Source organism: Syngnathus scovelli, chromosome 3 (genome assembly GCF_024217435.2).
Source record: "Syngnathus scovelli strain Florida chromosome 3, RoL_Ssco_1.2, whole genome shotgun sequence".
Classification (NCBI taxonomy): Eukaryota; Metazoa; Chordata; class Actinopteri; order Syngnathiformes; family Syngnathidae; genus Syngnathus; species Syngnathus scovelli.
The window spans coordinates 18,371,923-18,386,806 of record NC_090849.1 but is presented as its reverse complement, the minus strand read 5'-3'; the positions used below and the strand labels follow the sequence as shown (position 1 = coordinate 18,386,806).

Genomic DNA, 14,884 nt, shown 5'->3' with positions numbered 1-14,884 from the left:
CATCATATTTCTCCTTTGGGGAGCAATTCACGCTGTGCAAGTATGCATGAATCAAAATGGCCATTCTATTTTGATGCTTGCAAACTAGAAATAAAAACCTGAACACCGCAAGTTCCATGTTTGCAGGAGAGGCCTTGCCCAGTTTGAAGAGCCATTTTTATTTTCTGTGGGTTTGCTGGCCCCCAAAAAAAACACATTCTATCCACATGCATAAATAGACATTGGCTGAAGTGACCTCATAGTTATGGTAAGGTTATCAGCACACAGACAGGCAGGCTTAGACCCTGTATGGACAAAGCGCACATACAAAAGCCACAAGACAATCCCCCTTGCACGCACACATTCATTTCCAGTAAATGTGTTATTTGTGCATCTTGCTCCAGTGAAAATAAAAGATTCACCCTCCCCCACCCAGCTGTGAGGGAATAGAAGGAAATCTTCAACATGAAAACAAACCGGCTCATGCTGAGGAAATTGGAACAGCCTAAAGGGGTGAGAGAGCAAGAGAGAGAGACGGAGCAAAAGCAGACAGACATGAAAAGCCCTGAGCCATGAATTCCCTCCTTGGTGTTTTTCAAACAGTGAATCGCAGTCAAAGGTGCGCCACCAAACAGAAACGCTGCCAGTCTGCAGAGACTTTACACCCTGAAGACATCAAATCTTTGAAGACAAAGCAAAAATTCTGAAGGGCAATTTCTGCACTGTTTTGACTACAGGAAGAACCGACACCAAGGTTAAGACCCAATCTGAGGTAAGTGTCGACTTTCCCTTTGAGTGCAAAGCCTTTAAATTCTTTAGAGCATGCTTTTATGACATCAGTAGAATTAAAATGTATGAATACAGAAAGGCTTCACTGAATATCAATTCTAGGTAACCATGCCAGGATTCCAAAGAAGTCGCTTTGTCTCATTGGTGTTGGCATTGCCACTCATCCTGGAGGTCAGCAGGGTCCAGGCATGTCGGTCCGGCTCGGCGACGGAATGCGAGAAAGCCCCCTTTGTGCCCGGCCATAACCTGGCTGGGGAGGGTTTCGATGTGGTCCGCTTGCGCCGGACGGGAGCGTATGTCATTAACGTCAAAGGTCATCTGGCTGACAACCACACATGCACACTGTGTCCAAACCGCTTCCACGGAGGAGAGGTGATTACTGGTGATTCTGTGCCCAACATGAAGTGCCTTGTTCCATACTGTCCTGCCCATCCCATCCTCAGATCCAGAGACTCCCAGCTGCTGTGCTTGACTGGCGTCCCTTCAGTCGTTGCAGCAAGCATCTATCTAGTGCCCTTCACCACTCTGTGGACTCTCTGCTGCGCAGCTCCAACTCGCTGGTGAACAACAACTGGAGTGTGGGTTTGAGCCTCGATCCATATGGCAAGGTAGCGCTCGGAGGGAGCCGCTCGGACTTGGCCAAGTTTGCTCAATCGCAGCACAGCGTGGACAAAGCCACTTTCGCCATCCATGAAATCAGTTGTACTTACTACAGGTAAAAGAACTGACACACAAAGCGTGAAATGATTCAATGCTTCCTCAAAAGTCTGTGCTGATTTCGGTAACAAAAGCCGATCCAACGTTTCCATTTAACGTAAAACCAAGCACCAATGTTAGGTGTTTACCAAAACTGATTGAATCGTAGCATCGGCGTACTGTCAAGATTTACAATCACTGTGCCACAGATAATAATACTCGGGTGTGTCGTGGCAATTTGCCCAATTTGACTTCATTGGTTCAAATGACAATTTTTCGAAACAAATAATGTATCTCTGACTGTCAAGGACAAATAATGCCAACTTAATGACAGTAGGAGTTGCATTTAAACTTGAAGCATTCACCATGAACCAGACCACCTACGGGAACTAAAACTGCCATTCACAGAAATACTAACTCCCTATTCCCCTTTTTATTTCAGCTACAGACTAGCTGACCACCCTCAGCTGAGCACAGAGTTCACAAAGCACGTGAGCAGACTCCCGCAGAACCTAATGACAAGCCACAGCAGAGCTCTGTACAGACGGCTGATTGACACGTATGGAACACATTATATTCACCAGGTCAGTTGCAGATAAGTGCATCCAGTCAGTTTCTTTGCGTTCTTCACATAGCAACCAAATGTTTGGTTTCATTTCTAAGGTTCAACTTGGTGGAAAAGTGAGGCGAATCACAGCCTTCCGGACTTGCCTGGCCACACTAAAAGGCTTTACCGAGAGGGAGATAAAAAACTGTCTAAATGTGGAACTCCGCATGGCCTTGGGATTCCTACCTGCCAATGCTTCCTACTCCAACAAGTGTGACGGCCTCATGAAGGGCAACATGAGCATGGGCTTCTATCAAGGCTTCATGACTCATAAGATCGAGGTCACTGGCGGGGAGAAATACTTTCCGGACATCCTCTACCAGCAGGACCCCTCCGAGGCCTACCACAGCTGGATGAACAGCCTCCATGATAACCCAGATGTGATCTCCTATGGGATTTTCCCCCTGCACCATCTGGTGGAGGACACTCAGATCAGCGCTAATCTAAGGGCAATAATCTCAGAGTATATCCAAGAGAATAAGCTTCAGGAGGACCAGCTAGGTTTAAAGAACTGCTCCCCGACCCCCAACCTCGACCATAACTGCTGTCCTCTGCGAGCTGGCCGTGGATCTCTCAAAATGGAAATCCACAGAGCCGTCAGGCTCAAAGCAGACACCTTCACCAAAACTGACGCCTACGTGAAGATCTTCTACAACGGCATGTACGAGGAGACAGAAACAGTAATGGATGACAACAACCCTGTATGGAATGCCACCTATTACTTTAGCTCGGTGGAGGTGGGGCGGGAGTTGAGGCTTGAAGTGTGGGACAGAGATGTTCTTTACAACGACCTGGTAGGCGTTTGTCTCATCTTTCCTGAGCGAGGAACTCATTCGCTGAGCTGTCAGTTGAGGAAAGGAGTTCTCTACTTTTCATACAGCATCAAGTGCGACACCCACTTGTCAGGCTTCAGGTGCGGACGGTACTCTCCCACTGCGGAGTAGTTCAGACCTAATACATTTGTTAACTCAATGGTAATATCTTCTTTAAGAATTAGAGATTTCTCTTGGAAGTCAACATTAGCAAGTTCCTAATGTAGCCAAGGGAGAATTTGTTTTGAGACAAACTGTGATAAAAAATGTTATCATGCTCATTGACAGAAGAAAATCTGTAACCGTGTACTTGCTTTGATTTTAATTCTACAGAGTTTGATATCATGATCTTGATGACCACTATTTGATGATGAGATCATTTTTGGATTTCCAAATAAATGTATGCAATAACTTTTGTAACGGCAGCTTTATTTTTCAAGATATGACAGAAATGGCAAAGAACTGTTGAATTCCTCATCAAAATGCTGCCATGGCTATTCTCACCTAACCTCCATGCGCAAGTCTGCTTTGTACAAAAATTCGGTTTGCGGTTCCTTCGTTTGCACAGCTACACAAATAGTCATGCTATTTGCTTGAACATTGTTTTATTTATGAAAGGTAGTAAATCCATCTAACATAATAAGAACATACAAATGTGCATCTGAATCACATAAAAACATTTCAAATGCAGTAAAAGGTAACACGAACACAAATATAAGATGTAGCAGCTTCTTAGAAGACTCTTCAACAGCAAAGCAACTAACTTTCCTAACGTCTGATCCATTGGGTCTACTTTAGCACTTTTCAATTAAGCAATGGCACTTGATGGAAAAAATCCTGTTTTTCCTTTTGCAGATATTTGAGTGACTAACAAAATCAATAATAAATGAAATTCTAATGTTTATGGTTACAACAGCCCAAACCAGCGGCATTTTAAAATGAGATTTAGACATTGTAGTGAAGTGCAATATCTGCTTGAATGATGATATAGTTAAGTGCAATGTCAAATAATACTATATCAAGATAGATGGTGCCTTCTCACGAAGGTCAGGTCAATAACAGTTTAGCCTTCACTGCTTATGTTCACTGTAAATTATTCATTAAATGTGCTTTAGGCACAGATGTCAGTCCACAGAGGAAATCAAAACCAGGATGATATTTAAAAACAAGAATTAAATAATGGTCAGCAGAGGGTTTCGGAATGTGCTCCAGTGCTTGTTCATTGAAAACTCAAGCATGCCCAGGATCAGTGAGGTAAGTAAAATACTGTACCTCAAGTTTGACGTGACTGAATATCATAGCCCCAGTGAGGCTTTGAGCAAAGATGCCATATCTTCAGGTAAAGTCCCCTCATCACCTAAAATAAAACCATGAAAATCAAAGATGGGTTGTGCTTGTTAATAAATAAAATTGCTGCATAGCTTTGAAAAATAACATTTTGATTAGCAACAACTTTATTGTAAGTAGCCCATTTGCTCAAATAGTTTTACTTGTAAACGGCAAGGCGTTCCCTGAGGTCTTTATTGATAAGTGCAATGTGATGACAAAATCTATTTGAGGAAAAGGGATCTTTTCTTTTCATCTCCTTGATTGCTGATAAAGCATAAAAAACCGAAACCTATAATGTGTGTGTGTGTGCGTGTGTCCTTACTCTGCTCAGCAGTTGTCATGTCATGCTCCAGTTTGAGTTTCTTCTGGCTCAGCTTCAGTATGCCCTCCTCAATGCTATCTTTACTAATAAGTTTTATGACATGCACAGTCCTAACGCACAAAGCAGGAAGGGTGGGGGTGGAATTCAGTGTTTTGATTTTTATTACATGTTTAATGTTCTGAAGCTCTCCACTCCGAGATCCAACGTACCTGGTCTGACCCAATCGGTGACAGCGGTCCTCGGCCTGCTTGTCGTTGTAAGGGTTCCAGTCGATGTCGTGCAGGATGACGACGTTAGCGGACGTGAGGTTGATGCCAAGGCCACCGGCGCGGGTGGAAAGGAGGAACACAAATATGTCGTCGTCGTTGTTGAACTCATCGATTAGCACAATTCTGCAAGTGATGGGAGGGCACGCACATTAAACACATTGGATAGAAAAGTATTAGTCATTAGTGCGTGCTGACCTGTCTGCTATTGGCGTGGAGCCATCCATTCGGATGTAACGATGGTTCAGGTGTTTCATCAGTATCTCAATGATGTCCAGCATTACGACGAACTGACTGAATAGAACGACTCTGTCTCCCTGTACGATTAGACAAAAATGAGGCCGAGTTTAAACCAGCGAATGTGATGAGCTCATGCACGCAACAACACATTGTGGTGGACTGAAGGTCCCACCATCTTTACGTGCCGCTACATTTTGCATCGCACCTTTTCTTTGAGTGATGCCAGCTTCTGTGTGAGCCAATGGAATTTCCCAGAGTCGAGGAGCAGATTGTTGTCCAGCTGATAGGAGCTGATGGACGTGTATTGCTGACACAATTTATGCAGCTCAAAGTCAGACATCACCTCCATGTCCTCCTGGATCAGCGCAGCATTTGCATCGTGGTGAGTCGGCTCCTGACAAAAAAAACCAAAAATCACAGTTCAAATGTACTATCAACTCCCGTAAGGATAGGTTTGGCAGATTAATGAATGAATGTATGAATATTATTTTCATTAATATTTTATTTATTTAAAAGAGTCAAAGCTTCAGTACAAATTAGATCTGGTTGATACAGCCTCAATGTTAAATATTTGCAACGGCAGCATATACCGATATTTGCTGCCCTCCTGTGGCCGTTCTACAATCAGGAACTGGGAAATTGGAAAATCGCCCATCCCTCGTGCAAATACACTTGTTACAGCAAACTTACCTTAAGCATGAGTTTGCTCATGGCTGACAGCTTCTCTGTAGTATAGTACTGTCGATGAAGCAGGGGGTGGTTGGCCATCTTTCTTAATTGCATCATGACGTTACACAACTCCTGCTCTGAAAGGACAAAAAAAAAGGGGTAAATCAGAGTTCCTACACATTTGAAAAATATCCATATTTTTTCCAGATCCAAAATTTTAAACGGTTAACGCCAGAGGAGTTGAACAAGTATCAGGCATTAATGGATGCTACTGCAACTTGACATGTTTGAAGGTTGTACATTACTAGCTAGATAAAGAACGTCAATGTTATTTTTTGAGCCAATCAGAATTGAGTATCATTTCAGACCATGGTAGAAAACTGACTCTCACACAAACGCTATAACTGCGCTTCTAAGTGCCTTAAAATTTTTAATGCAGAATCATAATTTTGTTTTAGAAAGCAAAGTCATTGTAATAGTAATGGCAAAGTGAATATTTTGCCATATAATTAGGTTCCCATTTCCCACACTTTTCCAAACTTGGAAATGTATCAAATAAATCCCATAGTTTTCTATATTTACGTAGGGCCTCAACAAGTGTATCTGTGTGTGCGTGCCAAAGTGAACATAGCTCACTCTCGCCAGTGGTTGAAGCCTTCATTTTTTTCAAGAGCGTCTGGTAGAGAACCTGCTGCTTTTCACTCATGGAGCAGAACTCCAACTTCTCTTCCTTATCAGGTAGTTGCTTGAGGACCTGGAAATAAGATGAATGGAAAAAAATATCAACAAGTGATTTATTTTTCTTTATCACCCTCTCAGAGACCAGAAAATGTGTTCATTAAAGATGCACAACAGAGCGGCTCACTTCATTCTTAAGTCTTCGAAGGATGAAAGGTTTCATAATACGTCTGGCTTGAGAGATGCGCTTCTTCTCAAAATGACTCTGCTCCTCCTGGGCCTTCTACAGAAAACAAAACAGAGGCTGGTTGAAAGAGGCTGAACATGCTGGATTTGTCAATATACACTGCACATAATACATTTTATACGATTACAACACAATATGTAGTATATTGATTTCTCTTACTATTTTTGTCTAAGAAAATGACAACACTTCACAAATATTTTCAGTGTCACCCTACCTGTTCCTGATTGCCTATTTACAAAATTCCCTTTTTCATTTTGCACTTTAACCTGCTAAGTTGGTGTAAGTGGAAATTATGGTGTTAGTTAAGTTATGGTTCATCACAGAGATGAAAAAAAAGTCATAGAAATACCATAGAAAACATCCTGGAGAGCTGCGTGGTGGAGCTAGAGAACATGGTCGGCATGATGAAGTTAAGGAGTGACATCAGCTCTAGGAGGTTGTTTTGCAATGGCGTGCCAGTGAGCAGTAAGCGATGCTTCGCCTGAAAGGAGAAGAAGACACATTCCCTGAGCTTAAAAATAAATCTGGAAATGAATACAAAAATAAATATATAAATAAAATTAAAGATCATAGTTTTCACTATTTTTGATTTTGGCAGTTTTGGTTTGCCATAGGTGTGCATTTTCTAAAATGATATGACAATCTAATATAAAGGATTTTGAGACGCGCTGCCATAGAACACGGTGAACTCACATTGATAGACATGAGATTGCGGTAGCGCAACGTGTTCATGTTCTTCAGCATGTGACCCTCGTCAAAGATTGCATACATAAGACGGACCTTGCGGAAGAGACTGCGGTCACTTTTGTTTCCAATGACGAAGCTGTACCTGTAGAAGGGGGGGGGTGGGGAGGAACCATTGAGGAGTGAGCCACATATATATAAAATAGGGTCTTTCCAAGCGGAGACACTAACGTGGTGAGGATAACGTTAAATTCGACGTCCTTGTTGAGGATATCGTGCTTGAGGTAGTGGCGGTCTTCCGCAGAACCTGTACACAAAACAAAAGCATACTTTGTCTAAAAATATGAAACGATTCACATAGATATGTAAAGCATCCTACCATAATAAGGTAGGACTTTCAGACTAGGACACCACATTTCAAGTTCTCTGGCCCAGTTATCTGTCAAACAAAGAAACGTTATAGACAATATTTGTGTAAATTCAAAATGGAAAATCTTCATGTATCATAAATATAATCCAGGTGGCTCATTTGATTAAATTAAGATATACAATACATGACTTAACACAGCTTTAATGAGACTATGAAATCAGCATTAAATCACTGGACTTATTTCCATTTGAAAGAAGTTTGTATGTTACCAAATGTAGATGCTGGCACAGTGATGAGGTGAGGACCCACTATTCCATTCTGTAATAAATGCGCCAAGAAGGCAATAGTCTGGATAGTTTTCCCCAAACCCTGATCACAGAAAGAGGATCATCAAATCACCCAGCAAATTAGACTGCCTTGATTGTATGTTTATTTGTTTATTTTAAAACAACAAAAGGGTTGATTGGACTGCTCTGTATTGCATTGCTTGCGTCTCACCATCTCATCGGCGAGGATACCGCTCAGCTTGTGCTCGTGGAGGAGCAGCAGCCATTTCAGACCGATAACCTGATAGGGTTTCAGCTGGAGCCTGGGACACAGATATGATCCACGTGAGGAACGACAAACCAACGTGCTAATATTGAGTATACCAAAGCTGCATGCCACTCACTGGCTGTTGAGCAGGCTGGTCTGTTGCAGTGTCTCTGAGCCAGGCCTCATCACCTTTGTGACCTGTTTGACCATCTTGGTGGAAATGGTCTCACAATTGGACATGAGTTCCCGAATAATGGTGCGCTCCTTTAGAACAGTTTTGCAGCCGAGGAGCAGGTCCTCTGACAGCCCGTTGGTCTTATGGATTCGTCTGGTCTTCAGAGTAAAAGAAGGATGGCATGGTGGTAAGAATCAGATTACATACGAGTGGTTCTTTTCAAAAAGTGAAATTTACAAAAAATAAACAAATGGGAGAATAACTTTCAAATGTTATTTTAAAATTCCTTGAGGTTTCTTTGGGGTTTTCATTAGCTGAAGGCAATAATCATCAAAATGACAAAAGAAAAACTGAAATATTATAGCGATGGACCTGTATATCAGGCTCGAGTGCGGAGCAACAAAACCAAAAGATTTCTCACCAGGTTCAGCCAGTCTTTAAAGGGTCGAAGCTCTATGATCTTGTTGGCTTTTTTAACAGAACACCCAGAAATGAGTGCCAATTCATCGAGGGTAGCCTCCTGAAAGAACTTGAGGACCTCTTCATTTATGCTTCCCTTGCTTCCAAACGCGTCACTGTAATTGTCAGAGTCGCTGCTCTCCGTATCCTCGTCATTGTCGTCCTCGTAATCGTCAGAGCTCAGCTGCTCTTTAGCGGCGCGGGCTTCACGCTTTCTCTCTTCCGCTCGTGCTTTGGCCAGACTGGTCCCGCTTGCAAATCTAGACAGCATCTGTACGGTGGACTTTGACGAGGAGGAGGTTGGCTTCTGACAAGGAGTAGTTTTCTTGACAGAGGAGATCAAGTCTTTTGTAATCCATGAGGAGAGGGTGGAGTTGGAATGTTTGATTGGCTCTTCATCTGGAAAATCATCGCTGTCCACTGTAGCGTTTGAACCGTCGTCTGTAGCACTCGAATGCAACGAATCCGATTCCTTGTCATCCCTGTTCTTCTCACAAGAGCCAAGACGCTTGACTGACTTCTCTTTGCTCTTGGAGTGGTTGGATTTCTTGAGGGAATGTTGGGTGTCATCTGTAAGGAGTAAGAACACAGTTTGCATCGGATTAGCAGAACATATCGCGGGTGACAGATGAATGAGATCGTGTGCAAGGAGGTGTGTTAGTACCTGGGCTGGCAAAGCAAAGGAGGGCATCCAGAGCCTCATCCACATCCCACTCGTGTTCCTCAAGCACCGACCGCAGCTCCTACAATGAGACGGACATCGCTGAGGGGTACATCAAAACACAATCAAACATTCTTTCATTTTATATTATGCCTACCATATTTATTTGTTCGCATTTGTTTGGGGGAAACTGTTGACAATTGATAAACTCCTCTTACTCAATTAGCAAAAAAAATAAACGCCTTATATGGTGACAAAATATATAAAGCAAAAGATACATTTGCTCATGACCTAATCTTTTTTTTATTTACCTCCTTGTCCTGATTGGGGAACTTCCTTTGTAGCTTTTTGACCATCACCTCCCGCTTCTCCCAACTTGGTTCGTCGCTATCATCCTGCTTATCGTCAATGTATTCAACTTCATCTTCAGACATCTTTTGGTTTCAATATGAGTGAGGCAAATAAGACAACTGTCAGTGTGAGAGACGAACAGGGACGCACAACTCTACCAAATAGTTATTGACACCATTTCTTTCAACAAAATTTGTCAGTAATCAAAACTCACCTCTGATTGCTTCTTCCTTTTGTAGGGTTGAGTTTCACCACTTTGCAGTGAGGTGTCTGAATCATTCTGCTTTCTCTTACTAACATAATTTGTGTCTGAAACAAAATTAAAAAGCAATCAACATTGACAATGACATCAAATAAATCTGAAACTATACAGTACACACACAAACAACATCTGATTAGCACGTACATACACAAACTGTACACTGTGTATGCAAGAGCTCAGCATTTATAACGACACAGCATTGCACAGGCATCGAGCCAAGGGGTATCTGTCTTTCCTTTTGGCATGGTTTTCATAGAGATACTCTCCGACAATCTTCAAAAAACAAAACAGTAATCCTTGGGATATTTTGACGTTTTGTAGCCTTGCTATTATCATCTTTACCCCAAAATAGTGGGTTCAATGAGATAAGCGTGAATAGAAATACTATGATTATGCTTTAACATTTTCCCGGAAAAATACAATTAATCTGTTGTATACATTGGGCTGGATTACTACTCTATTCATACCTTCATCCTCAGAAATCACCACACAACCAACACTTTCATGATGAGTGCTTGGACTTCCAACAACCTGTGAACATAGCACAATATCCTATTAGACAGGCCCTTTAGGATTTATTTTTGTCTGTATGTGGTATACAATAACATTAATGTGATGATGTGGTGAAAGACAAAATAGTCATTGACAATGTTCTTTCAACAACACCAACAAGATAGCAGTAAGCATAATGATAGTTTTTGTCAACTCACCCCTGAGTGATTCCTCCTTTTGTAGGGTTGAGTCTCCCCGCTCTCCAGCGAGCTGTCAGATACATCCTGCCTTCTTGTTTTGACATAATTTTTGTCTGCTTCCCCCCACCCCAAAAAGACAGTGTTGACCAATGACACTATTTTACTGAATGTGAGCATTCTGAGTTCAAAACGAAAACAGCCTAGTGTCCCTCAGACTATACACAGAATGATGTCACACAAAAAACATATTTTTAGACTTTTAACTGCATACAGACATGAACTTTCTTTTGTAAAGTAAAAATCTGGGTTGATGATGTCCAACTCTCTTCATACCTTCATCATCAGGAATCAGCAGACACGTGGCAACAGCTCCATCCAGTGTACTCGTACTCCCAACAATCTGTAGACAAAACATGTACAATGAGCCCTACTGCTATTTGGTACAGGATGATGTATAAATGCTTCATTCCCAAAAATAATGATAATTCAGACAACTTTTAGTATGGGTACTAATGCCCTCTAGGACACCTCACACAATATGCATGGCGAGAAAACGACTTTGTTTTCGCACAGAGTGTTTTGAACTCAACTGACTGCCTTACTCTCATGCAGATGTTTGCTTCCTGAGACGTCCCAAGTGACTTGGACAATTTTCCCTGTCTGCATGTAGGTAATCCACAGTCCTATATCTCTCAAAGTAGTCTACCTCGATCTGAATTCTGCCTTCACTCATACGGCTGACAGAAAGTTTGACTTGTCTCAAAATTTTTTTTTTTTCTTTTAAACCATGGTACACTATAAATTGCAACATCAACTGGCCTACATCCCAATATAGCGTAACTCACCTCTGAGATCCTTTTCCTTGACAACTGAGGGAACATCTCTGAGAGTTTGGACTCTTTTTGACTGTTTTCATCGTTGGTGACATTTGTAGGTGTTTTGACAACAGGCTCTCTGAAAAGGCAAAGATATGAAAATAAACAGCAGGAACAATTAAAATATTCAGAAGGCGTATGTCATCAACCTGGATTTCCTTAAAAAGGAGACTTTCCTCACTGGCTCTTCATCATCATCATTGATGTCTTCAAAAAGGACTCCTCGGGCATACGACTTTGCTGAATGGGATTTGGTGGATCTCATTTGAGCTGGTGGTAAACATCAAATGAAATTCCAACAATGAGTCGAATAACGGAACTTAAGAAACGCTGTCATGGCCTAATAATACTATATCTCTGCATTTATGATATTGTGTTTTATTACAGCTGGGTGAGATTTTAAAGGATGCAAATTATCATCCATTCTTTTACCCAGATGTACAGTACATTTTAAACAAGGTATGCACCTAGCAACAGACAAATACTTGCAATCCCTCAATTTCAGTTTGAGAGAAAAATCAAGTGGTTGGTCAATGAATATTATTAAATTTCACTTTAGTGGTCCCATAAATGCTTATTCAATATAAAACAATAAAAGAGCAGTGGAAAAAATTGGTGGCAGCAGTAACTAATGCACCCCAAGAACATCTGCAGCCCCCACAGATCTATTCTAAAGGTAGCTCAGTGATGGGACACTGTCACTTATTAAGAACAATTAAAAGGGAAGATGAATTTTGATGTTTATATAACTAAATTTAAAATGGTACGTTACTTTTGCACCATATATTCAATATTTCGTTCAATTATGATAAGAATATGAGTGTGCTGTCCAAGCACTGTAGCCAACATTTCTTCACTGTCTTCACATGGTTCATTACCAGAGCACTCACAATAAACACAATACCGATGTTTCATATATTAAATGTATGTAACATGCATCGTGCATGTATGTATGTCTCACTAGCTTGTTTGAAGCACGCTAATGCTCATAGTAGCATTCTTTACAAATCTGGCCAAGTGCTAAGATTGAGCTAGCCCCGAACATCAGCATTACTCACCCGGCTTGTTCTCCTTCTCAGACTCGGAATTCACTTTACACGTTGACGCTCTTTGAAAACGGAAACGTTCCAAGTTGAATTGGTTCATGTTGACAGGACAGCCTGAGGGAAAGCTTTTTGTACGACTCCGGTTCGTACGTATTTTTTCCCTTTTTCTTTTTAGAGCGAGAGGCTCAACCTTTTCCTTTGCTACCCTAGCTGACAGTACAGAACGACAACGCCCTCGGGTTGTTTTTAAACACAATGGTACATGCTGGCCCTAATACAGTTTGGTAATGGTGGCCGTAATATGGGACGCTTTGAAGGCCGAAGACAAGACAACCGGTTTCCCGCTAAGCAGCTGTGCATGTAGCGCGGTAGAGCCCTGTCATTGGCCAAAGGAGCGGATGTGCGAGGACTCACGAATGAGTGCTGTGTGATCGTTAGCCTATGGAAATATTGACATTATTTATCATTAGCAAAGGAAATATTACAATAATGATAATATCCATTCTTATGTTTTTGAGTTTAGTTTGCTTATACTGTGTTTCCACATGTGCGAATGCTATACTATGCAAATGAGGGGAAAACGAGCCCTCCCATTGGCCAAAACACCGGATGTGTGCGACGGCCAATGGGAACGTATCCGGCTGGGCAGGAATTCACGAATGAGTCAAGATAGTTTGTACGCCTCACTTCCGCTTTGGCTTTACCCAAAGATGAAACAGGGGCTACGATTTAACTAACAATATATAATAACTATAACTTTTATGTGCTCGTGTGAATTTTAAATACACTGCATGGACACTGGCTCAGTGTGTGTACAAGCATTTTGATAATTAATTAACAAATACAAAAAAAAATGATAGTTAATTTTCAAAGTCACAAAGAACCCGACTATTTCCAAATAACCCACCTTTCAAAATAGTATGTGTCACTAATCTCGTTTTTAATGTGTTTCATTATCAAATCACCGTTTAGGATTATGTTATTAGCCATGTAAATTTAATTGCATGATGTCATTCTTTTTGACAGCTGGAATTCACTGGAACGCCTTTAAAACTACTGCGTCACCTGGGTTGTCCACTAGATGTCATACTCAGATGACAAAATCTAATCCATACGTCAATTAAAAACTGGTCTTAATTTAATTGTACAAAAGGGGGCAGGTTGCCATAACCCATGAACTATATCATGACTGGTGGCGACTGAGCTGCAACAGGTAGGTGAGTGAGTGAGTGAGTGAGTGAGTGAGTGAGTGAGTGAGTGAGTGAGTGAGTGAGTGAGTGAGTGAGTGAGTGAGTGAGTGAGTGAGTGAGTGAGTGAGTATGAATATATGTGCACATTATATATATATATTTTTTTTTTTTTCAAGTCAGAACAAACTGGGTGTTTTTGGAGAAAAAAAGTTGAGTGACTTTCCAAGTGCAAGTTGAACTACAGGCCTCGGAAGGCTAAACAAAGACAGTGATAAATAATCCTTATTTATGTGTGTCTTGATGGTCAAAGTCAAAGTCATGGGTTTATGGAAGTCATCTGATCATGTGTTTGTTTTGCATTCTTACCCTGGTGCACACACAAGCGTACACTGTACACAATTCTACCTGCCATACAGTGCATATGTTTAAATGATTATGCTGGATGATCACATCAGTACAGCGCCACAGTGTCGCCTTACTGTCTCCCACCATCATTGTCATGGAGACCCTATAAGTTATAACCGTGTGCATTTGTGTGTGTGCGCGTGTGTACTCACGAGGGGACAATAGGCCAACTGACAATGAATCTGATGGAGGTTGTGACCCCTCACAGCAGGATGCTCAAACTGTGGCTCCTTGCCTTGGTCAAGGTTTGTTTATGAATCCCAGACACATCTGCGATGAGTCTTCTTAGTTCAATAGCAATAATCAAAGTGCAGCAGTGACACTAATATTCCATATTCATTTTAGTCATACATTATGCCCTTGTCTAAGTGCATGCGTGTTATGCGCCCTGGCAAACTCAAAGTCGTCACAAAGTCTGCCGCCATCCAGCCATGGTGGCGCCCAACTTGGCCGAGACCCGACGGCGGCAGGGAAGCACCTTGTTACCAAGGCGACCTGTCTGGGATGTAAACTCCTCACACGTACTGAGGAATATATTTCTATACG

The 14,884-nt window shown here is 41.6% G+C and overlaps 2 protein-coding genes across 3 annotated transcripts; one reads left to right on the top strand and one right to left on the bottom strand.

Moving 5' to 3' along the window:
• The first annotated feature begins 460 nt into the window (after positions 1-460).
• Positions 461-3,299, top strand: prf1.5 (perforin 1.5). The gene is made up of 5 exons (XM_049763948.2): positions 461-751; positions 871-1,140; positions 1,212-1,483; positions 1,907-2,048; positions 2,128-3,299. The coding sequence occupies exons 2-5, from the start codon at positions 877-879 to the stop codon at positions 3,013-3,015; spliced, it is 1,566 nt and encodes a 521-aa protein (XP_049619905.1). The 5' UTR covers positions 461-751; positions 871-876; the 3' UTR covers positions 3,016-3,299.
• A 172-nt stretch (positions 3,300-3,471) lies between these two features.
• smarcad1a (SWI/SNF-related, matrix-associated actin-dependent regulator of chromatin, subfamily a, containing DEAD/H box 1 a) lies at positions 3,472-13,245 on the bottom strand. 2 transcript variants are annotated; one of them, XM_049763922.2, is made up of 25 exons: positions 12,756-13,245; positions 11,847-11,967; positions 11,668-11,776; positions 11,156-11,222; positions 10,841-10,938; positions 10,598-10,661; positions 10,083-10,177; positions 9,829-9,951; positions 9,521-9,599; positions 8,819-9,426; positions 8,359-8,555; positions 8,187-8,277; positions 7,958-8,057; positions 7,698-7,757; positions 7,550-7,625; positions 7,328-7,463; positions 6,984-7,115; positions 6,575-6,670; positions 6,346-6,463; positions 5,731-5,846; positions 5,246-5,434; positions 4,999-5,117; positions 4,744-4,926; positions 4,535-4,644; positions 3,472-4,240 (listed from the first exon to the last, which is right to left on the bottom strand). In XM_049763922.2, the coding sequence occupies exons 1-25, from the start codon at positions 12,841-12,843 to the stop codon at positions 4,179-4,181; spliced, it is 3,237 nt and encodes a 1,078-aa protein (XP_049619879.1). In that variant the 5' UTR covers positions 12,844-13,245; the 3' UTR covers positions 3,472-4,178. The 2 variants fall into 2 exon arrangements, with proteins under 2 accessions (XP_049619879.1, XP_049619880.1); XM_049763923.2 differs by having other exon boundaries at positions 10,841-10,935; positions 12,756-13,243.
• Positions 13,246-14,884: the final 1,639 nt, after the last annotated feature.

Coding starts and splice junctions, on each gene's coding strand:
- prf1.5 (XM_049763948.2), top strand. CDS start 877: ATGCCAGGATTCCAAAGAAGTCGCTTTGTCTCATTGGTGTTGGCATTG. Junction 1,484..1,906: donor ATCAGTTGTACTTACTACAG/GTAAAAGAACTG, acceptor TTTTTATTTCAG/CTACAGACTAGCTGACCACC. Junction 2,049..2,127: donor GAACACATTATATTCACCAG/GTCAGTTGCAGA, acceptor TTCATTTCTAAG/GTTCAACTTGGTGGAAAAGT.
- smarcad1a (XM_049763922.2), bottom strand. CDS start 12,843: ATGAACCAATTCAACTTGGAACGTTTCCGTTTTCAAAGAGCGTCAACG. Junction 11,968..12,755: donor TGAGAAGGAGAACAAGCCGG/GTGAGTAATGCT, acceptor GTTTACCACCAG/CTCAAATGAGATCCACCAAA. Junction 8,556..8,818: donor TTAAAGACTGGCTGAACCTG/GTGAGAAATCTT, acceptor TTTACTCTGAAG/ACCAGACGAATCCATAAGAC.